This window comes from Hakea prostrata, chromosome 2 (assembly GCF_041222555.1).
Source record: "Hakea prostrata isolate BN-2017 chromosome 2, UWA_Hpros_2, whole genome shotgun sequence".
Classification (NCBI taxonomy): Eukaryota; Viridiplantae; Streptophyta; class Magnoliopsida; order Proteales; family Proteaceae; genus Hakea; species Hakea prostrata.
The window spans coordinates 54,376,544-54,402,266 of record NC_142601.1 but is presented as its reverse complement, the minus strand read 5'-3'; the positions used below and the strand labels follow the sequence as shown (position 1 = coordinate 54,402,266).

Below are 25,723 nucleotides of genomic sequence, written 5' to 3'. Positions count from 1 at the left end.
TTTATTATCATTTTCTCAAAGTCAAACAATTGTAGAGGATCCTTCTGGACTAAATGCACCTTTTGTTTTTTTAATGAATGTTTAGTTTTCTTGCATTACCACTCTATGCACCATGAGGACCTCAAGACCTGTTCTTCGATCCAAAGCCTCAATCAAACGTTATTTCTCTTACTATCTCAACTCTGGAGTTTTTTTTTTCTTTCTTTTCAGGATAGGATTTATGGGTTTCTCTTTCATTACAGATATAACATGGAACAAGTTCCACCAGAGATCGTCGAAGTCTTCCAGTCTCACATATCAGAAAACATAAAAACCGGAGAATCTACTGGTATTCTAAATCTCTTTACAACTCTCTTTTGGAGCATAACATTCTTTTTTTTTAATTTTTCTACCGGAAAAAAGGAAAATCCGAATATTTTGATTTCTTTTTTGGTTGCTGAAATTCTTCTCTTTTGGAGGAAAAGCAATACATATATGGGAGTCATCAAACTTTCAACCTTCAATAGAAGTCGAAGAAAATACCTTGTCACCCAAGAAGAAGAAGAAGAAGAAGCAAAAGCGCTGTTCATGCTTTGGCATGGTCGACAGTGGTCAGTATGTGCTTTCTTCTAAGAAGGTAACGTATTTCCCAATGGGTAACCTTTTCTTGTTGTATTTGGTTCAATTTTTCTTGTTCTTATTGATAGATAATGGTTTGCCAGATGATGATATATATCTATACCAATACCATGAGTGCTGGGAAGTACACCTATCTAGGATCATAAACAGTGAAATTCTATATATCATGAGGCAAGGAATAAAATCCTAAACACCAAAATATTAAGGAAAATAAATTAATTAATTAATCAATGGGGCTGGTAGCTTAACCAACGGAAACCCTTGCCTTCCTCTCAGAGTCCCCAAAACGTAGATTGTAAATCTTCTCTTTCTCACACTTAAAAGATGATTTTGTTTTTAGAATGAACACGTATTATGAATCTAATCATGTGAGAGAAAAAAAATTTCCATGTTGGTAGAAGATCCAGACTCCCTTATCAATCGGAACAGCTAATTGGGGGTTGGAATTTGATAAGCTCCATCATCGCTCATTCCCTATTTATAGAAGAGTTGTTTGCCATATGAGGCCTTTTAACCCAGGAGCTATGATCACTACCAAAGAACATCCTTTACGTTTGAAAGAAGAAAGTTTGAGTTGAATGGTAAAATACTCCAGAAACTCACATCTAGTCTAATGGCACCAACATTATTAATATAAATGCACTCAAGACTTTTTAGTATATCCACCTTTTGTTTTGTAACAATGCCATAATCATGCAATTACAGGTTGGAGCTGAGTTTTTGGGATCATTCATCCTGATATTTTCAGCAGCTGCTGGACCAATTGTGAACCAAAAGTATAATGGTGTGGAGACTCTTATAGGGAATGCAGCTTGTTCAGCACTGGCAGTTATGATTGTGGTGTTATCAATAGGTCATATCTCTGGAGCACACCTTAATCCTTCAGTAACTCTAGCTTTTGCCACATTTTGCAAGTTCCCTTGGGTCCAAGTTCCAGCATATGTGACAGCACAAATCTTAGCATCTTTATGTGCCTCTTTCATCCTTAAAGAAACAGTACACCCCTTCATCTCTGGTGGGGTTACTGTACCCTCAGTTAATACAACAAATGCTTTTGCACTTGAGTTCATCATCACCTTCATTCTCATGTTTGTCATCTTTGCTGTTGCCACTGATCCGAGAGCAGTGAGTATAGTTTTTATAGTTTTCTTTACATCCTACCTTATTTCAAAGTTAATTGAAGCATATTTATTTACGGATTGTCGATGGTGGAACATGTGTGTTATATTGACCAAGGAACGGAATGAATCCCAAACACTGATGGTAGTCAGAATTCAACACATCAGGGGGTGGGTTTCATTCGGTTCTGCCAATATGAAAGAGACGTACATCCTGCATCCTTTTGTGCCTTTATTGCTTTATTTATTTACTAGTTTATTTCCTCTGTGGTGGTGAATTGGTGGCTTTTCTATCACTCCAAAGGTGGGACAATTGGCAGGAATAGCTATTGGGGGAGCAGTAATGTTGAACATTCTAGTAGCTGGGTAAGTGTTCTTCATCAATATGTAAAGAAAACCTTCTTGGTTTCATCCAATATTGTATTTAATTAACAATATGCAAGATTGGTTGCATTGGAAGTAGGATTGACAAATGACATCTAAAAATAAAAATAAAGACACCATTTTAAAGCCAGGTATCAAGCCAAAGAATGCATCAATTCCTTCTTTTAATGGTAAGAATTAACAAATGACATCTATGATAATATGTCTATATTTCAAAGTTTTTTCCAACCTTAAAAGATGCATCCGTTGTGCTGGTTGGAGTAGTCCAAAATTCACTTTAGGATTTCTGATACTTAGAAACTTCTCTAGAAACTGTTTAGTTTTTCTTGCCTACTTTTGTTGAGACAATCTCTTACTCTTCTTGACACTTTGTCGCTTCACTTTAGATATGTTTCCTTTTCCTCTTTTTGAGGGACTGTTTTTTCATCTATTACCTTAAAGACCCCCCCCCTTTCTCTGTACATAAGGGCCTGTTTGGTTACTTGAGGCTGGAGATTTAAAAAATATAGAGATTTCAATTCTATGGAGTCATGGTTCATAAAATTAACTGTTTGGTTAGCTTGAATCTTTGGAATGAAATATGTAGATTCATCCTGAAAAAACATTTATAGAGTCATGGTTCAAATGTTTAACGCTTTTATAGTGGTAGTGGGGGTGAAATCTCTGGATTTCACATCAATCATAAATCTACAAATTCACGTTTTTAGTGTAAAAAGGTGAATCTCAAGATTTCATGAATCCAGGGATTCACACAACCAAACGGGTATAAATCTCCGATTTCTAAATCCAGAGATTTCAAATCTTTGGATTCATGTAACCAAACATGCCCTAAAGGAATATGTGGGACTTTGTGATCATGAAGTTTTTCCATGTTACAATTTTTTACTATGTAATGTTTGCTCCACTTTTGTATAATTTAAGTGTTTTGTGTTTTAGTTTTCAACAACTTGATAGGGCCTTGGGGGCACGACACGTGGAGGAAAGAGAGTGAGGGAAACCATAACCAACTGCTAAGTGTGAGATAAAAAGGGGAACTCATGAGGAGTGGGCATCAGCTAATTTTTGAGAGTTTAGGGCAGCCTTTGGCTGAGGGGAAGCATCAGCTAACTTATGTTCTTGCTTATTCGGTGATAACGTTCAACATTGATGCCCATAATAGCATTGTGAAAGACAAGATGTTGAAGGCTGACTTTTATCCTGAATAATTCTAGGATAGATGATAGAAAAGATTTACTAGAGGAAGAAGAGGAGGTTAATAGGAACAAGAAGTTGAGAGTCATCATAGGTTCAACATAAATAATAGCTGGGTGGTGCGATCTCCAGCAAACCCCTTTGGATGGGGGCAATTCACCGGCAACCCTGGCTAAACCTCGGTTTGCCTAGCCACCACTTCATCTTCACTAATCAGGATGTTTTTGGAAGACCACATACAATCCTTGCCTAACACTATTCCTCAGCAGAAAATAACACTCAATGTTTTACCTTATCCAAAACACAGAAGCCTACATTATTTCAACCACAACTGAAGGTTCAGAAGTTAGCATTATCTCAAACACCTCAAGGTCTTCAAAAGTCTGCATTATCTCAACAATGGGGATATACTTAGAGCTGTACCTTATCTCAAACACACAAGACTAGGCATTGTCAATGTAAAGCCTTAGTACCTAGATATACTTGTGACAACATAACTCTAGAGTGTAAGTGATGCGTCCAAAATCTGCTCAGCCCTTGGATCTCCACGTGATGTCCTGCAAAACGAAAGCGTCAGATGTGGCCCGACCGCTGGGGTCGGGAGTCCACCTCCGAAGGCTAAGTTAGTTGATGAACTTAATCACAAACAGCTCTGCTAGAAGCACAGAGCTAATGAATGAAGAAACGGGAAAGGTGATCTAGATAGCAGGACGCTGATAGTTTGGATCTATCAGTATGTATCTGAACCTGAGTCTCAGATAGTATTCTTTTTGATCGATTGATTCGTCCCTCACCTTGTATGGTAGTGAGGTTTATATAGAGTGTACCTTCGAATCTCCTTCGTTGGATGCACTCGAGCCTTCTTCGGGTAGTCGTTGGATCTTATCAATGAGATCCGTTGAGCGATAGACTTCTACTAGTTTGGGCTAGTAGAGGACTCCTGAGATAACCGTTAGGTTATGCGATAGTTATCCCTTTGATGATGATTATCCGCAGCCGTCAGTTTGAGTCTGCTGTCATCAGGGTGATTACCCTAATCCATAAGTAAGATTATGGCACGCTTGCAGCCGAATAATCTTTCTTCTTCAGCAAGCCATCTTCTGGATCCGGTTCGCTCGGGAGCGATTCGGTTTTCTCCGTCTCGACCGGGGTCGAGGGTCGGACCAGGTATGAACCCGGTCTGATCATAAACTCTCCATATCAGTAAGAGTCCTAGACCTGTGGCAACAACAACTCTAGTCTGTATATGTAAAATGTAACACAATTAGAGGACTAAGGAAGCACAATTATCATTCTCATGGATGTAGGTTGCAAAGTACAACCAAACCACATAAACCCTGTCTCTCATTTTCTCTCTCTATAATTATCTCTCTCTCTCTCTCTCTCTCTCTCTCTCTCTCTCTCTCTCTCTCTCATGCATCTAACAAGAGTAAATAACGGTTGGGTGGTGTGATCTCCAACGAAACCCTTTGGACGGGGTGACAAAGATTGAGGAAAACTCTTTGGTGACGTGGGGCGATTATTGTGAGAGTTCTAATGTCATTTTGTCCAGGGTGGAGAGGAATAAATTATTACATGTTTGTTGGTGAAAGTGGGGGAAAAAAATTAGGGTTTTGATCACAACTATGGATCCCATTGGGGAACATACAGTCCAAGAAGGATTCTTGGATGGACTGGTGTCCAAGATCCAAGTTAAGGTTGGGTTACAAACTAATGTCCAGTCCATTTCTGACAAGGAAATGGACCTTGTAGATGTGTGACACGTATCCCAACATCACATCAAAAGGTTGAGGTTCATCTACAAGTCACATCATTTTTTTTTAAAATTTAATCACAAGTCTTTGATTTGACTAAATAAATGGATTTCAACCATTTGATGTGATGTTGGGACACATGTCATACATCTACAAGGAAATGGATGGTCCATTCAGACAAGGAAATGGACTGGATAAATTTCTGTTGGGTTACTCACAGCCTTGACCTTGGGCCGGTTGATGTATTTGACCCAATGTATTAAAACAAGTGGGTCTTGAAGAGCCCAACTGCAGAATTCTGTAATTGGGTCCTAAGGGGGAATATTAGGCCGAACGTAGAAAGTAAAAGCAAGGAGAAATTTTATCCAGTCCATTTTTGATAATGAACTGGATCATCCATTTCCTTATGGATGAGTGGCACATGTCAAGAGGTCACATCAAAGAATTGAGATTATATAAAATAAAAAATATTATATCTTCTAAATTTAACTTGAACCCTTTGGTGACTTACAAACTCGTGTCACTCTTACATAAGGAAATGCATAAAAAATGGACAAGATGAAAATCCTTTGCAGGAAGCTTGCAACTAGGGACCTAAAACACATATATATGGATCTCTATTGAGGAACAAGGGCATTTTCGAAATTGACTATTCATCCATCTCCCACCTCCTTCATTTTGATTGAACTTGCACTCTAAGATAGTGTAACCCAATGAGGTAGAGATCAAATGCTTGAATCCCTCAATCGATGACCAACGATAGAAAACTAGAGCCATTGGAAGCTAATGTCAGTGCTAGAAAACCCTCGACATAAAACGATGGTAGACCCATACCGTGTTAATGGTGACGTGCGTTCTTTCCATTGCGAAGTTGCAAGAGATGTTTCAAAGAAGCAACAAGGATCTCCCGTTGAAGGATTCTCTGAACAAAGGGGGTAATGAACCTCCATATGATGCATCTAGCAATGTAGAAGGGCAACATTTGTTGTAGGGGTGACTGGCACCATCAAAACCAGGTTTTATACCTTTAGTTTCTTGCTCCTCAGATTGTTTATATATTTCTAACCACTCTCTCTAGCCATAGGATTGAGCCCTTTGATCTTCATGTGTTGCATATTCATCTTGAGAAACTCATATAGATGGTGGTCAATTATTATTCATTTTATTTCAAACTAACTACCTTAAATCAACAGGCCAATGACTGGTGCTTCAATGAATCCCATCCGAACTTTGGGTCCTGCGGTTGCAGCTCATCGATATGATTCAATTTGGATATATATTTTGGCCCCTACGTTAGGTGCTCTAGCTGGAGCAGGTGCTTACGGTGTGGTGAGGATAACAGAAGAAGATATAAAGGATGAAGAGTAGGGTCTTCAGACAGTTTGAAGCTTTCCTCAATAGGAGTAACTAAATCTCCAATGGAAATAAATGTAAAAGATGATATCCTAAATATGTACATAAATGATTATATGTCCGTGTTTTTTTTATTAATTTTTTTCACCAACGTGGTGACCTAATAAGTTGGATTTTTTTTTTAACCTTTAATTGTATTCTCAATAGTTTTTTGATGTTAATAAACTGTAGTCATTTTGAAAGAAAAAAAATTAATTAATAAATAAATGAATTGTGTTATCTCCCAAGTAAAAAAAAAAAGGGTGCTGCAACTTGTTATTTCACTACTTGATTGGTTACATCAAGATTTTGCCCTATGTTATATTTACCAAACGTAAGTATTGTAGAACTTCTATATGTTGTTAGTTGTTTAAATGTTATGTCCAATCCTCCTAAGATTTGAATATTTATAATTCTGAAAGATCCCCTTACTTTACTTTAAGAACCCTAACAACTAACAAGAAAGAAGAACACTAATCCATTGAATGAGATCGGCTAAATGGATCCTTGCAGTCAATGTAAGATGAAGGTTAATATAATTCCATATATCTCAATTCAATTAATTGATAGGGAAAAAAATCCTTACCTGGATTCGCTTTCCTAGAAATAGAATTACTACAATGGAAATAATCTGGATTTCACGTCTCGTTCCTCTACCAAAGTTCCACCGGTTTGATTCCACAATCACTAGGAAAGGGAATAAATTCCACAACCAAAATGTTGTGGAAGGAAGGTATAGAGATATAAAGCAAGGAAACCCTTTTCCTATGTTTCTAGGAGAGAGATGGGAGCCGCCTTTCTTAGGAAAATCTCACACACGAATAATGTAATCACCCAAATGATATGGTGGTTACAAATATATAACCCTATATTTTGTAACCGCTCTAATCGTGAATTTCCAACTCTGTCCTTGGGCATATAATTTATTAATAAAATAATTAATAAATCCCAACATCTCCCACTTGCACAAGGGCAAATGTTAATCTCTCTGTCACAGTGTGTCCCAGACACACATGTATATCCCAGATATACACATTCAATCTCTCTATCACAGTGTGTCTCAGACACATGTATATCCCAAATATACATATATTGATCTCTCTGCTATGCATCCCAGATACATAGACCACTTTTGTCCCAAACAATAACATCCACAAGTCATACTGGCAAAATGGGTTGTGTGATCGGTGATATACCTGCACGGGTGAGCCGCAAACTAGAAACCTTCCTAGAATGTCAGAATGGCACATCATTCAAAGAAACACATCAAATAAGAATTAGTATACCACAATGTCCTAGGTTTATTCAAACTCACTAAACTAAAGGTATCTCGATCCCTCTGAGAGATCACCTTCTTGTCCTTAAAATGTTCACCACTGTAACACATACAGTTGGCGCCAGCAAACACTTTTAGGGTGTAGTTGAATCAAACCGTTCCTTTCGCCTCAGATGATCACTACACTTAGGATTGACAATCCGTCTCATCTCTGCTCACCTCCAAGGCGCCAGAGGTGAATGCTCGTGTGAGTGAGCCATTTTCTTGCCTATTGACATATCTTGTTTTATGCTAGAAGAATACTATCACTTAGAAAGTGAATAAAATAAATGCTTGAATGAACTCATATTACTCAATAATAAGAAAGTTTCAGTACAAAAGTAAGTCACAATCTACGCAAGCCCAAGGATTTTACATGAGAAATAAAAACATCCTTGGCTATAGGTTTGGTAAGAAGGACTAGTAGATATGTGCTTAAGTACAACTTACTTCCTTGATATAATGTCTCTAACAAAATGATATCTCAACTGTATATGTTTGGCCTTCCCATGATACTTGGGGTCCTTGACATAGCCAAGAGCTATCGTACTATCACAGTACACAAGGGCAACCTTTTTGGATGTCATCACAAATCAAGTATGTCGTAGGAATCTCCTCAACCAAACAGCCTCTTAAACCGTAGCTGAGCATGCCACATACTCTGCTTCCATGGTTGAGAGGGATATACAAGTCTGCTTCTTGCTACACCACGAAAAATGGCCCCTGCCATTTAGTAAGAAAGCATATCCGAGAGGTTGATTTGTGCTCATCAATGTCTCTAGTCCATCCAGCATTGCTATAGCCAACTAATTGCAAATCTGATCCTTGGTAACACAACATGTAGTTAGCTACTTGTTCTTCTGAGATATCATAATATCCTCTTGACTACATTCCAGTGCTCTACGCCTGGGTTTGATTGGTACCGACTAACCAAACCCACTGCATAACAAATATCCGGCCTTGTACATAAGGCTACCCACTGCACTGGAATATGGAATTCTTTCCATCTTGGTTTTCTCCTTTGGAGTCTTAGGACCTGTTGGTGCTAAAATTGCCGGAGGCTTTGAACCGTAATCCTTCGCACCAATCCACTCAGATCTGGATCGATCTGACTCGCTCTTCAGTCAATCAACCTCTCGCTCCTCTCGCTCCTAAAAGATAGAACACCAGTGAGAAATGAAGCCGATCGTTTTGATCGGCCCATCTCCAACGATCTAGTCAGTAGTTGATCCAGAGTAGAGCTCTCAGAGAGCTTTAATGGAAAATAAGTGAGAAGTGTGAATATTCGAATGAGCTTACCTTTCATGAGAATCTTGGCTCTATTTATAGGCTGCAATACGTTGTCTCTTATCACTGATGACCGTCGGATGGAAAGTATAGATCGGATGGCTATGATTAAGCCTTTGTTTAACCTTTGGGCGGACCCTTAAATTCATTCATCTCATCAGCTGAATCCGGTTGAACCTGGTTAGACCGATATAAACCGGAAGTGGATATTTTAGTCACAACACAAGCCCCCAAGCCTGCTGATCAGGTCGAACTTGTATGAGACTCTGGTCAGGAGGTTTGAATCTTTCTTTCAAGTGACTTCAGAATATTCTTCATCTTGTATTGGTTGTGAGAATTCTTCAATATTTGAGCTTCTTCTCTTGCATTCGACCACATACTATATTCCGACCACTTGTTATATTTCGATCACTCGTTGTATCTTTGATCACTTGTTGTATCTTTGATCAGTTGCTGATGAAGTATTCTTAGGAAAGAGTGACTGATGAAACTTTTTGAGAAAATGGTTGATGAAGCCTTAATAATTGATCAGATGCCTTTTTGAGAAAATGACTGATGAGAGCCTTAATAATTGATCAGAAACTTTTAGAGAAAACGGATAATGAGAGCCTTAATAGCTGATCAGAAACTTTCAGAGAAAATAGCTGACGAAAGCCTTAATAACTGATCAAATGCCTTTTTGAGAAAATGGCTGACAAGAGCCTTAATAGCTGATCAGAAGTCTTTAGAGAAAACGGTTGACAAGAGCCTTAATAGCTGATCACAAGCTTTCTGTCCTTTAGACAATAATTGAAGAGAGTCTTAGCAACTTTGATTAGAATCTTCAATATAATCTGCTTTGTGTGAAATTTTCTTGATCAGCTCCTTTTGGCTTTGACAGAGTAGTAGTTTGAAGGAATTCTTTATAATATTGACTTATCATCCTCTGATCATTGCATATCTGATTAGATATATATTTCTGATCAAACTTGTATTCAGTATTTGTTTCTGATGAGATATTTCTGAAGAAAATATAGCTGATGAAGCTTTAATAGCTGATCAGATATTCTCAGATAATGGCCTGCAGAAAATCTTTGAGTTTTCGATAAATAATCCTCCTGATCCTTGAATTGTTTTATTCATTAATTCCATTGTTCTCAATCAAAAGGCTGCCTTGAAGAGATGCTGCCTTAGAGAGATGCTGCCTTAGCGAGATGCTGCCTTAGAAAGATGGCTACTGGAGCCTAACTTCAGAAAGTCGAGATCATTCCTCGGAAGGAACAATCCGAGATCACCCTCGGTACGGAATGATCCGTGATCAGTTTCGGAAAGCATGACCAGGCCTCGGAAGGCTAGCTACTTAAGCCCGACCTGGAAAGTCGGGATCATTCCTCGGAAGGAACAATCCGGGATCACCCTCGCGAAAAGAATGATCCGTGATTAGCTTAGCATGACCCGGCTACCGAGAGCCGACTTACGTAAAGTCGGGATCATCCTCGGCACGGAATTATCCGTGATCCGCTTCGGAAAGCATGACCGAGGCCTCGAAAGGCTACTTGAGCCAACCACGAAGGGCCCCGCCTACCACCACGAAACCGGAATGATCCGTGATCAGCTTCGGAAAGCATGACCAGGCCTCGGAAGGTCTGGCTACTTGAACCTAACTCACGAAGAGTCGGGACCACCCTCGGCAAGGAATGATCCGGATCAGCTAGCATAATCACGCCTCGGATGGCTGGCTACTTGAGCTCGACCGGAAAGCCGGGATCATCCTCGGAAGGAGTGACCCCGAGTCGGCGTTGAAAAGGCATGACGTGACCTCGTAAGGCTGACCACTTGGGCTCGACTTCGGAAAGTCGGGATCACCCTCGGAAGGAATGACCCTGAATCCGCGTTGAAATGGCATGATCAGAAGACTAGTTCGCAAAAATGTTCTTTGGATTAATAATGAAGAAGAAATTTTAGATGACCACGCTTAATAAGTTGATTTCTCCAAGAATACCAGAAAATCCTGTCTCCTTTCTACTGATAGAAATAAGTCTTCATGAATAATATAAGTCTTCAAGAACAATGATCAGTCTCTGCTTTATAGAAAATTGCTGGTCAGAAGCCTTCATAACCGAAATCAACCTTTTATGTGGCTGAGAGAAGCCTTTAGAGAAAGTTGCACAATGATCAATGCTTTAATGTTCAGCCTGTTAAAATTGAGCAGAGTAAAAGATCAAAGTTTGCCATAAAGTGCAAGATCAAATAATAAAATGATAATATGAAGTTTGCAATAATTGCAACTCCTCAAGAAATTTTAATTTATGTAGTTTTGGACTGATGAACTCCCAAGATGTATTTCCTCCTTTTTCTATTTCCACACCGCAAACTTAAAGCTTCAATTCTAAACCTAACAATCATACTAGGAGAATAATATATCATAACACTATAGGGAAGCCCACAGTTAGAAACTTAATAAAAAGCCTAATTAATGAATGGTCAGGAACTAAGCATTTCATATCAGTTCAGTATAGAATATATGGATTCCTGCCTCATTAAAGATAAGACGATATCTCATCCTTCCTATATGTAGCCAGAAGGATAACTAGACATTCTTTTATGATTAATAAATAAAAACAAATAAGACACTTCACAAAGATAAGACGATATCTCATCCTTCCTATATGCAGCCAGAAGGATAACTAGACATTCTTTTATGATTAATAAATAAAAACAAATAAGACACTTCACAAATGTTTGTTTAGGGAATCTGATATCTATCTGCAATTAACGGAAACATATAAAACAAAATAAAAACTTCTATGACTCCTCTAAACTTATATTCTATTTACTCAAACTCCCATCATAAGTTAACTATATACAGTACTAACAAAATGCATATTTACTCAAACTCCCATCATAAGGAAGCTGAAGTGAGTAACCATCCCGCAAGTAAAGAGCTGCACTCATCTAGAGTTTTTGATATATTCTTCTTGATATTCCAAATTCATCTCTAAGTTATATATGACAAACACTCTTTATCAAATGTAGAATGAATATTTGTAAATCGAAGATTTCAAATGTTGTTAGAAAAAGAAATGATGACCAAGAATTTGTAAATCAACTATTGTTAGAAAAAGAAATGATGACCAAGAAACTCTAATATACTTATCTTTTTATTGTAGTAGATTTTTTGCTCCATGATCTCTTTCTGCACTCGAATTCTTCAAGAATCTTTGAAATGCTTCTTTGAGGAGTTGATACTTGAATAGAAAAGCTTTCGAAAAATAAGAATTTTGGGAATGTAACATCCATTGCTGCTGCTGCTATTCAAGCTACCATCATCTGGGCTGTTATTTGATGTAGCCTTTCACATTTGCTACTTCTTTGTTCTCAAAATTTCAGAAACTGCTAGAATGTTTTTGCTTTGAAGTGTTTCAAGTCCAGCTCAGATCAAGATACTAGTTGACAACCTCCTTTGATTGCCTTTATCATAATTAAATTAAATTCTGAAAGCTTCGAAAAAGTCATCATGTACTCTCTCCTTTCTCAACCATCCAAGCGATGGCCTTCCTCTATAACCCCCAGCTTGTTGTTGCTGCTGCTGCCACTGCTTCTTCTCATTTGATCCTCTGGATTGTAGATAATCAGCTAGGTGTATGTGGTGGCATCCCTGCATCTTCCCATTACTTTACACTTCAAACTTCCATACTGAAACTGTTATTCCTGTTGGCAAAACAACCTTGCTGACTACAGCTGATAATGGTGGCACTGGTTCTATTGACTCTGGGTAATTGAAGCTCTTCAGTGCATCATTTGCTGTAAATCGAGGAAGCCCAAAAAACTGCTGCACATGATTGCTGAACCCATTTAAGTTTCTCAGTGCCTTTGCTTCCCAATTCGAAACGAGCCACATGTGGAATTTCTTTTGAACCACATGGTGACAGTGGTCCTCCACGTAGTTGGAGGTTTCCAATGAAAGCACTCATATCCATGGATCTGAAAATCTGTTCTGGAGGGACATAACCAGAAATATTATTGAAAGAGATGTTTAGAAGTACCAAGCTTGAAGAGTTTCCAAACTTCTCTGGTATGGAACCTTTGAATTCATTGTTTGATATATCCATGACACGTAGAGTTGGAAAACTTGTAAGCTCATCATGTATATAACTTGTCAAGTTATTGTAAGCCAAATCCATCCACTCAAAAACAGAAACAAATAGCAATTAGCAGTTGGCAGAAACAAACACATATTCTTGAAAGCCCAAATCGAATTCTCTCAAAAGCCTAGCAGTTGGCAATGCTGTTCGAGATTTGCACCAACAAGTGAGCAAGCACATAAAGTGTATCTTGAATTCTTTCTGTAGACCCAACTTAATTCGCCATCAGTTACAGAGTGATGCATTCAAGCAACAAACAAAGAGATTGATAAATGATTTAAAGAGATCAGCTGAACTCGTTGAGGATAAACTAGGAAGCATGGAAAATAGATCAGGGAAATTGTTACAGAGCTCCAACCAAATCCAAGATTCATTAACATCAATTGATCTCCGAACCCAACAAATGTCAGAGATTTCCAAGGATGTTATAATTCAAATTGATGCTGCATTAGAACATTCAAAGGCTATATTCGTGCAATCAAAAGAAATAGTAGCTTCTCAATTAGAGCTTCGTGAAGAGCAAACAGAAATGAAGGAAGAGTTAAGAGGCAGGAATGGCATTGCTTCATGAATCTTACCAACTTCCATTCACAAGCATTGGAAGAAAACAGGGCTGCTTTGCAAAAGCTGGCCGAATTCAATTGCAAGAAACAAGAGGAGCTCCTTCAACACAACGAAGCTTTTGCATGAGAACAGATGTGAGATGTAGCTGATGTGGCGATTTCTGTACTTATTCTCACCAAAATGTACTGAGGCATTTCATCGAACAATTCTATTGCTAAACAGTAGCCAAATGAAATTGCAGAAGAAGGTGGTGTCAATGAGTTGTCAAAATTCACTTTACAAGTTGATCCTCCATTGCCTCATGCATTGTGGGAATCTGCTGCTTCTTAGATGTTGGTGGAAGCAACTTCTCAAATTTTGGAATCAAAGTATCTGTGTCCAGCTTTCTCTGAACAACCTTCGCATCCTCCTTATTCTGAGTATCAATATTCTGCACCTTCATTTTATTTCCCACCTCAACCAGTTTTCTGTGCATGGTAGAAATTACTGTTTTACTTTCCAATTCACAGTGCGCACCAGTAATCGATAATTTTGGATCAAGTCTTCCATATGTATCTGCATCTGTTTCCAACTTATGATTTTCATTGTCAGAAGTTCTCTCTAGATTTATTTGCAAACCAGAATTCTCCCCCAAATCCTGTTTCTGATTCTCTTCAGATGTCTCATTAACTGCAAAGAGATCAACGCCTTCTTTGCTCCTCTCTTTGGAACTCTTGCTAAAAGTCACCAACTCGTTTTCCATCTCACGCTGCACATTAGTAACCAAGGACATCGTTTCTAATTTTATGCCTACATCCTCATCTGTTGCCAATCTAGATCCGATCGGCAATTTTAGCAGAATTTGGAGAGATTTAAGATTACAGGAGCAAGAAGGAAACGCTTAAATTCAGGGTCAGAAAACCTGTTCCAGAGCTTCGTTCTCAGGGGAAAAAATAGTGTTTGAATACTTTCTTGAACCACCAGTTCTCCATAATTTCAGGAATCGTGATTCTTGTACCTTGGCCGCATCATAACCCTTGCGAGCCAGAACTTCAGGGGCTACATATGCAGGGGTTCCACAGAAGGTATGGAACAACCCATCTTGCCTCATCTGATCTGATTTCTGAATCCATAGGAGACGATCACAGGCACAACTCCTCCGAGGGGCTTAATTAAGATTCTTGAGATGGAAATCTGGAAAATCAGCAATAGAGATCTCAGATCTGAAAGAGATGAGATACTTAGATCCAAGAGAATGGAGAACAGCACATGGAAAAGCAAATCAGTAGATCCGAAGGTAAAGAACCAAATCCAAAAGAAACGCTGGTCATAGGATAAAAAGAAAAACTACCGATCGAGACGCTAATCAAAATAACAACGATCATCTGAGATGCCAATCAGTTAGTCGTCTCGCTTGGTTTTGGTTACACAACACTTGAAGGTGAAAGAAGGATGTTTCTTGCTCCACCATTATTGTCATGTGTGGCCGATCCGTGTAATCACTGCAACAAGAAAACTTTTCTCTGATGTCTTTACAACAAGTTTACCTTCATGCTTATCAAAAAAGAGTGATAAAAGATCTTTAGAAAATAGAGATATTTAGATATAAGAGAACAGTGACTGATATAAGAAACGTAAATGTTTAGATCTGGAAAAATGGTAATCGAGATCTAAGATCTGAAAACAGAGATACTTATTTCCGAGTGAAAGGAAAACTTATCAGCAAGATTGATGATGGGCAGAGTATCATCGTTGGCTGCAGGGATCTTGAAGTAGTAGCTACTGAAGAAAAGTCTTCGCTTTGCTGGTTGTTTTTTGGAACCATAATCAGTAGATCCAATAGATCGAAGGTAAAGAACCAAAGATCAAGAAACAAGATATAGCAGGATGCTTCTTGCTCCACCCTTATTGTTACTTTATGAAAACCAAGATATAAAAGCTGTGAAGAAGATCTTGCTTTCTTCTCCAAATTCACATAATCGTCTCAGATCTAGCTTGCAGTATATGAAACTTCATCGGAAAAAGAGCGTAAGATCTTGGATGCTTTTTCAAGACAGATCTTAGAAGAAAAACTTGATCGCTGAGCCAAAGATCTCCGAAACAAAAAGATTGCAGAAGAACGATCAGTGAATCATCTTGCTCTTCTGGTACTTGAGCTATAGCTTCTTGCTCAGTTTCCCACAAATGGCGCCAAATGTTGGTGCTAAAATTGCCGGAGGCTTTGAACCGTAATCTTTCGCACCAATCCACTCAGATCTGGATCGATCTGACTCGATCTGACTCTATCTGACTCGCTCTTCAGTCAATCAACCTCTCGCTCCTGAAAGATAGAACACCAATGAGAAACGAAGCCGATCGTCTTGATCGGCCCATCTCCGACGATCTAGTCAGTAGTGGATCAAGAGTAGAGCTCTCAGAGAGCTTTAATGGAAAATAAGCGAGAAGTGTGTGAATATTCGAATGAGCTTACCTTTCATGAGAATCTTGGCTCTATTTATAGGCTTCAATACGTTGTCTCTTATCACCGATGACCGTCGGATGGAAAGTATAGATCGGATGGCTATGATTAAGCCTTTGTTTAACCTTTGGGCGGACCCTTAAATTCATTCATCTCATCAGCTGAATCCGGTTGAACCTGGTTAGACCGATATAAACCGGAAGTGGATATTTTAGTCACAACACATGTATATCGGTCTAACCGGGTTCAACCGGATTCAGTTCGATGAGATGAATGAATTTAAGGGTCCGCCCAAAGGTTAAACAAAGGCTTAATCATAGCCATCCGATCTATATTTTCCATCCGACGATCATCAGTGATAAGAGACAACGTATTGAAGCCTATAAATAGAGCCAAGATTCTCATGAAAGGTAAGCTCATTCGAATATTCACACACTTCTCGCTTATTTTCCATTAAAGCTCTCTGAGAGCTCTACTCTTGATCAACTACTGACTAGATCGTCGGAGATGGGCCGATCAAAACGATCGGCTTCGTTTCTCACTAGTGTTCTATCTTTCAGGAGCGAGAGGAGCGAGAGGTTGATTGACTGAAGAGCGAGTCAGATCGATTCAGATCTGAGTGGATTGGTGCGAAGGATTACGGTTCAAAGCCTCCGGCAATTTTAGCACCAACATTTGGCGCCATCTGTGGGAATCGAACCCACGACCACATGGTTAAAAGCCTTCCGAGGCCTGGTCATGCTTTCCGAAGCTGATCAAGGATCATTCCGTACCGAGGGTGATCCCGAATTGTTCCTTCCGAGGAATGATCCCGACTTTCCGAAGTCAGGCTCCAGTAGCCATCTTTTTAAGGCAGCATCTCGCTAAGGCAGCATCTCTCTAAGGTAGCATCTCTTCAAGGCAGCCTTTTGATTGAGAACAATGGAATTAATGAATAAAACAATTCAAGGATCCGGAGGATTATTTATCGAAAGCTCAAAGATTTTCTGCAGGCCATTATCTGAGAATATCTGATCAGCTATTAAAGCTTCATCAGCTATATTTTCTTCGGAAATATCTCATCAGAAACTAATACTGAATACAAGTTTGATTAGAAATATATATCTAATCAGATATGCAATGATTAGAGGATGATAAGTCAATATTATAAAGAATTCCTTCAAACTACTACTCTGTCAAAGCCAAAAGGAGCTGATCAAGAAAATTTCACACAAAGTAGATTATATTGAAGATTCTAATCAAAGTTGCTAAGACTCTCTTCAATTATTGTCTAAAGGACAGAAAGCTTCTGATCAGCTATTAAGGCTCTTGTCAGCCGTTTTCTCTAAAGACTTCTGATCAGCTATTAAGGCTCTTGTCAGCCATTTTCTCAAAAAGGCATCTGATCAGTTGTTAAGGCTTTAAATCACTATTTTCTCCAAAGTTTCTGATCAGCTATTAAGGCTCTCATTATCCGTTTTCTCTAAAAGTTTGATCAATTATTAAGGCTCTCATCAGCCATTTTCTCAAAAAGGCATCTGATCGGTTATTAAGGCTTCATCAGCCATTTTCTCAAAAAGTTTCATCAGCCACTCTTTCCTAAGAATACTTCATCAGCAACTGATCAAAGATACAGCAAGTGATCAAAGATACAACGAGTGATCAGAAATATAACAAGTGGTCAGAAATATAGTATGTGGTCAGATGTGCAGCAGATAAGCTCAAGTATTGAAGAATTCTCACAACCAATACAAGATGAAGAATATTCTGAAGTCACTTGAAAGAAAGATTCAAACCTCTTGACCGTAGTCTCATACAAGTTTGACCTGATCAGTAGGCTTGGGGGCTTGTGTTGTGACTAAAATATCCACTTCCGGTTTATATCGGTCTAACAGGTTCAACCGGATTCACCCGATGAGATGAATGAATTTAAGGGTCCGCCCAAAGGTTAAACAAAGGCTTAATCATAGCCATCCGATCTATACTTTCCATCCGACGGTCATCAGTGATAAGAGACAACGTACTCATTCGAATATTCACACACTTCTCGCTTATTTTCCATTAAAGCTCTCTGAGAGCTCTACACTTGATCAACTACTGACTAGATCGTCGGAGACGGGCCGATCAAGACGATCGGCTTCGTTTCTCATTGGTGTTCTATCTTTCAGGAGCGAGAGGAGCGAGAGGTTGATTGACTGAAGAGCGAGTCAGATCGAGTCAGATCGATCCAGATCTGAGTGGATTGGTGCGAAGGATTACGGTTCAAAGCCTCCGGCAATTTTAGCACCAACATTTGGCGCCGTCTATGGGAATCGAACCCACGACCACATGGTTAAAAGCCTTCCGAGGCCTTCTGAGGCCTGGTCATGCTTTTTGTAGCTGATCAAGGATCATTCCGTACCGAGGGTGATCCCGGATTGTTCCTTCCGAGGAATGATCCCGACTTTCCGAAGTCAGGCTCCAGTAGCCATCTTTTTAAGGCAGCATCTCGCTAAGGCAGCATCTCTCTAAGGCAACATCTCTTCAAGGCAGCCTTTTGATTGAGAACAATGGAATTAATGAATAAAACAATTCAAGGATGCGGAGGATTATTTATCGAAAGCTCAAAGATTTTCTGCAGGCCATTATCTGAGAATATCTGATCAGCTATTAAAGCTTCATCAGCTATATTTTCTTCAGAAATATCTCATCAGAAACTAATACTGAATACAAGTTTGATCAGAAATATATATCTAATCAGATATGCAATGATCAGAGGATGATAAGTCAATATGATAAAGAATTCCTTCAAACTACTACTCTGTCAAAGCCAAAAGGAGCTGATCAAGAAAATTTCACACAAAGCAGATTATATTGAAGATTCTAATCAAAGTTGCTAAGACTCTCTTCAATTATTGTCTAAAGGACAGAAAGCTTCTGATCAGCTATTAAGGCTCTTGTCAGCCGTTTTCTCTAAAGACTTCTGATCAGCTATTAAGGCTCTTGTCAGCCATTTTCTCAAAAAGGCATCTGATCAGTTATTAAGGCTTTACGTCACTATTTTCTCCGAAAGTTTCCGATCAGCTATTAAGGCTCTCATTATCCATTTTCTCTAAAAGTTTCTGATCAATTATTAAGGCTCTCATCAGCCATTTTCTCAAAAAGGCATCTGATCAGTTATTAAGGCTTCATCAGCCATTTTCTCAAAAAGTTTCATCAGCCACTCTTTCCTAAGAATACTTCATCAGCAACTGATCAAAGATACAGCAAGTGATCAAAGATACAACGAGTGATTAGAAATATAACAAGTGGTCAGAAATATAGTATGTGGTCGATGTGCAAGAGATAAGCTCAAGTATTGAAGAATTCTCACAACCAATACAAGATGAAGAATATTCTTAAGTCACTTGAAAAAAAGATTCAAACCTCTTGACCAGAGTCTCATACAAGTTCGACCTGATCAGCAGGCTTGGGGGCTTGTGTTGTGACTAAAATATCCACTTCCGGTTTATATCGGTCTAACCAGGTTCAACCGGATTCACCTGATGAGATGAATGAATTTAAGGGTCCGCCCAAAGGTTAAACAAAGTCTTAATCATAGCCATCCGATCTATACTTTCCATCCGACGGTCATCAGTGATAAGAGACAACGTATTGAAGCCTATAAATAGAGCCAAGATTTTCATGAAAGGTAAGCTCATTCGAATATTCACACACTTCTCGCTTATTTTCCATTAAAGCTCTCTGAGAGCTCTACTCTTGATCAACTACTGACTAGATCGTCGGAGATGGGCCGATCAAGACGATCGGCTTCGTCTCTCACTGGTGTTCTATCTTTCAGGAGCGAGAGGAGCGAGAGGTTGATTGACTGAAGAGCGAGTCAGATCGAGTCAGATCGATCCAGATCTGAGTGGATTGGTGCGAAGGATTACGGTTCAAAGCCTCCGGCAATTTTAGCACCAATAGGACCCATATCGAGGCTCAAATACAAACCCTTCTCCATTGGAGTATCAATTGGTTTGCAGATGTGCATCTGGTATCTATTCAAGAAATTGTCAATATAGGTCTCTTGAGATAAACCCAGTAATCTCTTTTGCCTATTTTTGACAATCTTGACACCAAGCACATAGCTTGCTTCGCCCATGTCATTCATATCAAATACAAAGGACAACCATTTCTTAATGGTTTCTAATAGCTCCTTGTTATTACTAGCCATAACTATGTCATCCACATACAATGTCAAAATGACATTATTACTATCAGATCTCTTGGTGTAAACACAGTGGTCTTCCTCAAGCATGGAAAACCCACTTTCCATCATAGCTTGGTGGAAGCTCATATTCCACTATCTAAATGCTTGTTTTAAGCCATATATGGACTTCTTAAGCTTGCACACTTTGCGCTCAAGTCCATTAGCTTCAAAGCCTTGAGGTTGATCCATATAGATCTCTTCCTCAAGTTCTCCATTGAAAAAAGCAGTTTTTACATCCATCTGATAAAGCTCTAAGTCCAACTGAGCAACAATGGCTAGAATGAGGCGGATGGAAGTAAACCTAAACATAGGGGAAAAAGTTTCCTTATAATTAATGCCCTCTCACTAGGTGTAGCCCTTAGCCACTATACGAGCCTTGAATTTCTCAATAGATCCATCCATCTTTCTCTTGATCTTGAGAACCCACTTGTTCCCAATTGTCTTTCGGCCCGGCGGTAAGTTAACCAAGTCCTAGACATGATTATCTTTAATCGACTCCAACTCTTCCTCTATCGCTTTCAACCATTCCGTTGAGTTTTTTCCCGCAAGAGCTTCCTGCACGCTCTTCGGTTCATGCTTATCGACTGGAGCCATCTCGTAGTCTATCTCTTCAGGAGTTACCATGTAGACTTCATCCTCTATGTTGAAACGTCGACGAGGAACTAGCCCGCGCCCACTATGGCACAAGTGCATTTTAGATTGTTCACTCTCTGAGGTAGCTATTACATCTACACTCCCACTCCCACTCCCACTAGGATCTTCTGGATGAACCTCAGGTTCATTATCCATAGTCTGAATCCTTGGAATTACAAGATCACTATCTTGTATCTCAAAGAATTCCAATGATTCTTTGTTAGCTCCTAAAAGAGATGGAAAATCTGCGGAATCTAGCCCTAGCCTAACCTAACCATGACCCGGTAACCTTGATGTTTGTAGGTCCGAAGACCCAAAGTGTAGGAAGAAGCCAACTGTGGGCCCTCTCGGTAGAAAACATGGTGTTTGACTCTCGAACCCATGGAGATTGATGATGGTGCCCCATACTTGGAAGCATTGTCAGTGTTTGATAAGAAACTGCACCTTGAAGAGGAGGAGTTTAGTTATTGGATCTAATGCACTCCCGGACTTGATTTGAAGGTAATTCTTTGACCTAAACTAGTCATTTAAGATGTAGGAAGAAGCCCCTTTGATTTTGAGTTGATCTTGGCCCCCATTTCCCTGTCTAAAGTTGTTGTCCTAGCCTGGTCGACTGCCCTAGTCGATTGGCCAGTCGACCATGCCAGTCAGCCAGTTGCTTTATAAATCCGAGAATCTTTGGTTTTTAGGTCATTTTAGGCTCTACTTAAGTGGACTTCGTAGTTATAACCCTATTCTATTGCTAGAACCCTCTGAGAATGTGGGAAGACTCCTCTTAGGCCTCTCCTTGGTATTGGTGAAGTGCTCTTGCAAGATTCTTAGTTTCTCTTCTCTAAGTTCTTCTCCAAGGTATGTAATCCCTCATTTTCTCTCTAATCTACTATTGTCTCATCTTATTCTTGCTGTTGAGACTATGAAGAAGGTGCTGCAACCTTGCAACCACCTCTTCTATTGCCTCTTTGCATCTGTATAAACCCCCTTCTATTCTATCAATGCTATGCACCTCATATTGATTCTTAACCTTGTTTTCTTATGATTTTCTTTCATGACAACATGATCCTTTCCTAAACTGATTTCTCTAGCATATTAGGTCTGATTATATGTTAGTAATTATCTCTAATCTATTGCTCATCATCCTATTGATTAAATCCCTGATTTCTCTTTGCATTTATGGTTGATACCATTGAAGAGCATGGTTTTATCAAATTAGAAAGTTATGGTTTCAAATTGGGAAGTCTTGATTTGATCCTTGTTTATTGATAATTTTCATTAGATAGTCTTAGTCTACTATTCCTAACATTCCTTTCAAATTTCGGAGTAATTTGAGTCCCGAAAGCGAGGTTTTGGATCAATTTCTCAATTTCAGCCCCGTTACTATTCATCTGGTCGACTGGGTCAGTTGACCAAGCCAGTCGGCCAGCTGAATACAGCAATGGTGTTTTTGTTCGATTCGATCCGTTTGACCTCTGATTTTCTTGATTTCTTTTCTGATATTGCATCTATGATTGTCTAGGGTTCAAGTACTAACTTTGGGACCATTCTATTTGATCTCCAAACTATCTTCGATTCGAATTAAGGTAAGGACGGTTGTTACCATAATTACATAGATTGCGTAAATCTTGTTTCTATTTTGGGAACTGTTTAAATTCACTTTCATTATTTTATTTCTTCATGTCGTATTACTACTGTAAGTACTTCAAGTACAGTAGTACCATGTTTATGTATTCTTTGTTATTATGAATATTTATTCTTGTCATTACATATGCGATTGATCATGTTATTTGTATATTTCTATATGATGAAATATCAGTTGTGTATGAAATGATTGAATTGGGAATGTGATTGATTAAGTATGATTTGGGATTGGGGGATGTCCTTTCAACATTTTTGTCCTTGGACATCAGTGCAAATAGAATGGGATATTTTTGATGGTGCCCTTGGACACTTTCCCGGATTATTGGATGTCATACCTAGGGCTTGTCTAGTGGTGTTTGGCTAGGATGTCCTTGTTGTATCAGACCCGATTCGGAAGGGTATTGAAACCGAACGACCTGTGGTAGCAATGTGAATTTGTGGGCACTTGAGACCGGTGCATTATATCCATGAGAGGTCATAGATCACATTGTGGATACTCGTGAGTGGCCATTTATTGGTAGGGTTGCAAATAGTAGACTTGGGCTCATGGGCGCTCGAGACCGGTGAGTTATATCCGTGAGAGGACGTGAGAGCTTCCCGTCTATTATTTCCCGGATGACCAATAAGGTTGATGAGTCCGTATTCCGAGTTGGTTGTAGCCATAGGATACGATGACTCTAGTGTGAAGGATACCGGAAAGGATCCAGAGAGGGGAGGAATGGAAGTATCTGGATTTGACTTGATATGACTAAGTAGATGACTTGCATTTGGCTAGGCTTTACCTTGACATGCACCAACACTTAGACCAAACAATGATGTGAGAGAGCTGTGACCTAAGCCCAGCCATGGTTTGTTCGAGAGGGATGCATGACCCATTACCAACCGATAATGAGTGATTTGAGACTTTTCCCAAAGAAGTATGGTGCTATGACTTAAAGAATGTCTGACATAGAGACCAGCATACCTAGAGTTAGATTCATACATGCATTGTCTGTTTCATATCATATTGCATCATGCTATGTATTGTATCATGTTATTTATGTATGTCTACCATAGAGACTAGCATACATAGAGCTAGATTCATACATGCATTGTCTGTTTCATATCATATTGCATCATGCTATGTATTGTATCATGTTATTTATGTTATTGTGGAATAACTTGTCTTCTTTGAGTTCTTTTGAACTCACTCCTTTTGTGCAAATATTTTGTTAGACTATCCTGCAGGAATGGAAGAACAAGATGGCCCATACTATGAGACGCCCGTTGATGAAGCATACTACCCTTAAGGTGCTTGCGATCACAAAGATTACATTGAAGATCTCTCGATGGATAATGTTGCGTACTAGGATTAGTCCCACTCTGGAACGGAGGCAGCCATGTCTTGTTTCTTTTTGTTTATTTGTATGAGGATACACTGTATAAGACCGAAGAGACATTAGCTTAGTTGTTTATCCCTTTCTTTCCTTTCTTTTGAGAATTGGATTGTAACCTTAATTGTATTCGAACTACTTTTCAGCTGCGATTTGGGGAGCGATTTCTCCACACACACTCTACTTGTGATTTTTCATATACTGGTATCATTTATTTCCACACTCTGATTATATTGTCTCTCTTCTTCTTATCTTGATCTCATTGTTCTTATCATATTACATTGATTACATATGTTCATGATTATGTTATTGTATATGTGAGAGGTTGGTTTCTTTCATACTTCAATTACATCCTCAGGGGGGAGCTTTGTCGTCCACAAGGGTTGAACCCATGACCTCTCTACTGAGAGTATGGATCTTACCACTCTACCAACCCTGCATTGACATAGAAAAGAGAATGTTTCCAATGAATTTCGAATAAACTACAAATCAAAAGTTAGGAATTAGGAAAGCAAAAAAAAAAAGAAAGTCTGTTTAAGCTTTCCTCTTTGATAAAATTTGTAAAATCCGATCTGGAAAAGGAAACCAACGGATTTTATAGAAATTATAAATCACAACTTAGGAAAAGAAGTTGAATAAAATCATTTCGAACTTTCCAAGTCACTCTGAAAGGTACGCAACAAATATTTGAAATTTCCATGATTTACGAATCTAACCTTGCAGTTGATAGAAAAGCTCTATGGATGGATATCAACACTGTCACATCCACCCAGTCGGTACCCTATCTGGAATACCCAAGTGTGTGATCGACAGCCCCAAAGATCAAGTTTAGGAACGACCATATCCATTTAGCACAATAACATAATATTCAAGTATTTTACTAATAAAAGTTAAGAAAGAGTCTCTAAAGGATCACAAAAGAATATCAGAGTGCGAAGAACAAGATACCAAATCATAAGACAACAATAGAGTATAGCAGAAATATACCCCAAAAATATATGCAGAAGGTAGATCGAAATCTAAAGCAAAGCTCTAAGCTAATACAAGTAAAATAGAAGTCTAGAAGAAACAAGAGAAGTCTAATCAACATCTTCCATCGGCTTTTCTTCTTCACCTTTGGGTTATGCTCTTGAAGCTTCAGATCAGCATCTAGCGCATGATCCCATCGGCGAACAAGATGATGCCGGATGCCGTCAATAGGAGCCATCAATGCATTCCAAACCTGAGTGTTGGCTGCCTTGCTGGTTATCACTTTGTCCAAGGACTTCCGGAGCTACATCATATATGGAAGGGTTCTCTGTGCTATGGCACGGGTTCTCTTCCGGACCTGCAATGTCATCTAAAAACAAGTCCCCCGAAGGGTAAGCTCAAAAGAACTTATCAAGTATATCCAATCACAATAAGCATCTTCACATGCAACCAAAGCAAACAATAATGCAATGATATGAAACAATAAATGCAGTATGCTTCTAACTCTATATATGTATGTTGGTCTCTATTGGCAGACATGCTTTAAGCCATAGCACCATACTCTTTTGGGTAGGTCTCAAATCACTCTGTTTCGGTTGGTAATGTGAAACTCAGCCCTAACCTAACCCTGACCTTGACCCGGAAACCTGGTTGTTTTTAGGTCCAAAGACCAGGAGTAAAGGAAGAAGCTAACTATGGGTCATCTCAGTAGAAGACAT

General features: G+C 39.0%; 1 protein-coding gene across 2 annotated transcripts; it reads left to right on the top strand.

Moving 5' to 3' along the window:
• Positions 1-227: 227 nt before the first annotated feature.
• LOC149024909 (putative aquaporin NIP5-1) lies at positions 228-24,250 on the top strand. Of its 2 annotated transcripts, none has more exons than XM_089143026.1 (5): positions 228-328; positions 465-616; positions 1,324-1,743; positions 2,041-2,102; positions 23,878-24,250. In XM_089143026.1, the coding sequence occupies exons 1-5, from the start codon at positions 250-252 to the stop codon at positions 23,918-23,920; spliced, it is 756 nt and encodes a 251-aa protein (XP_088999152.1). In that variant the 5' UTR covers positions 228-249; the 3' UTR covers positions 23,921-24,250. The 2 variants fall into 2 exon arrangements, with proteins under 2 accessions (XP_088999152.1, XP_088999151.1); XM_089143025.1 differs by lacking the exon at positions 23,878-24,250 and adding an exon at positions 6,259-6,643.
• The last annotated feature ends 1,473 nt before the right edge of the window (positions 24,251-25,723 follow it).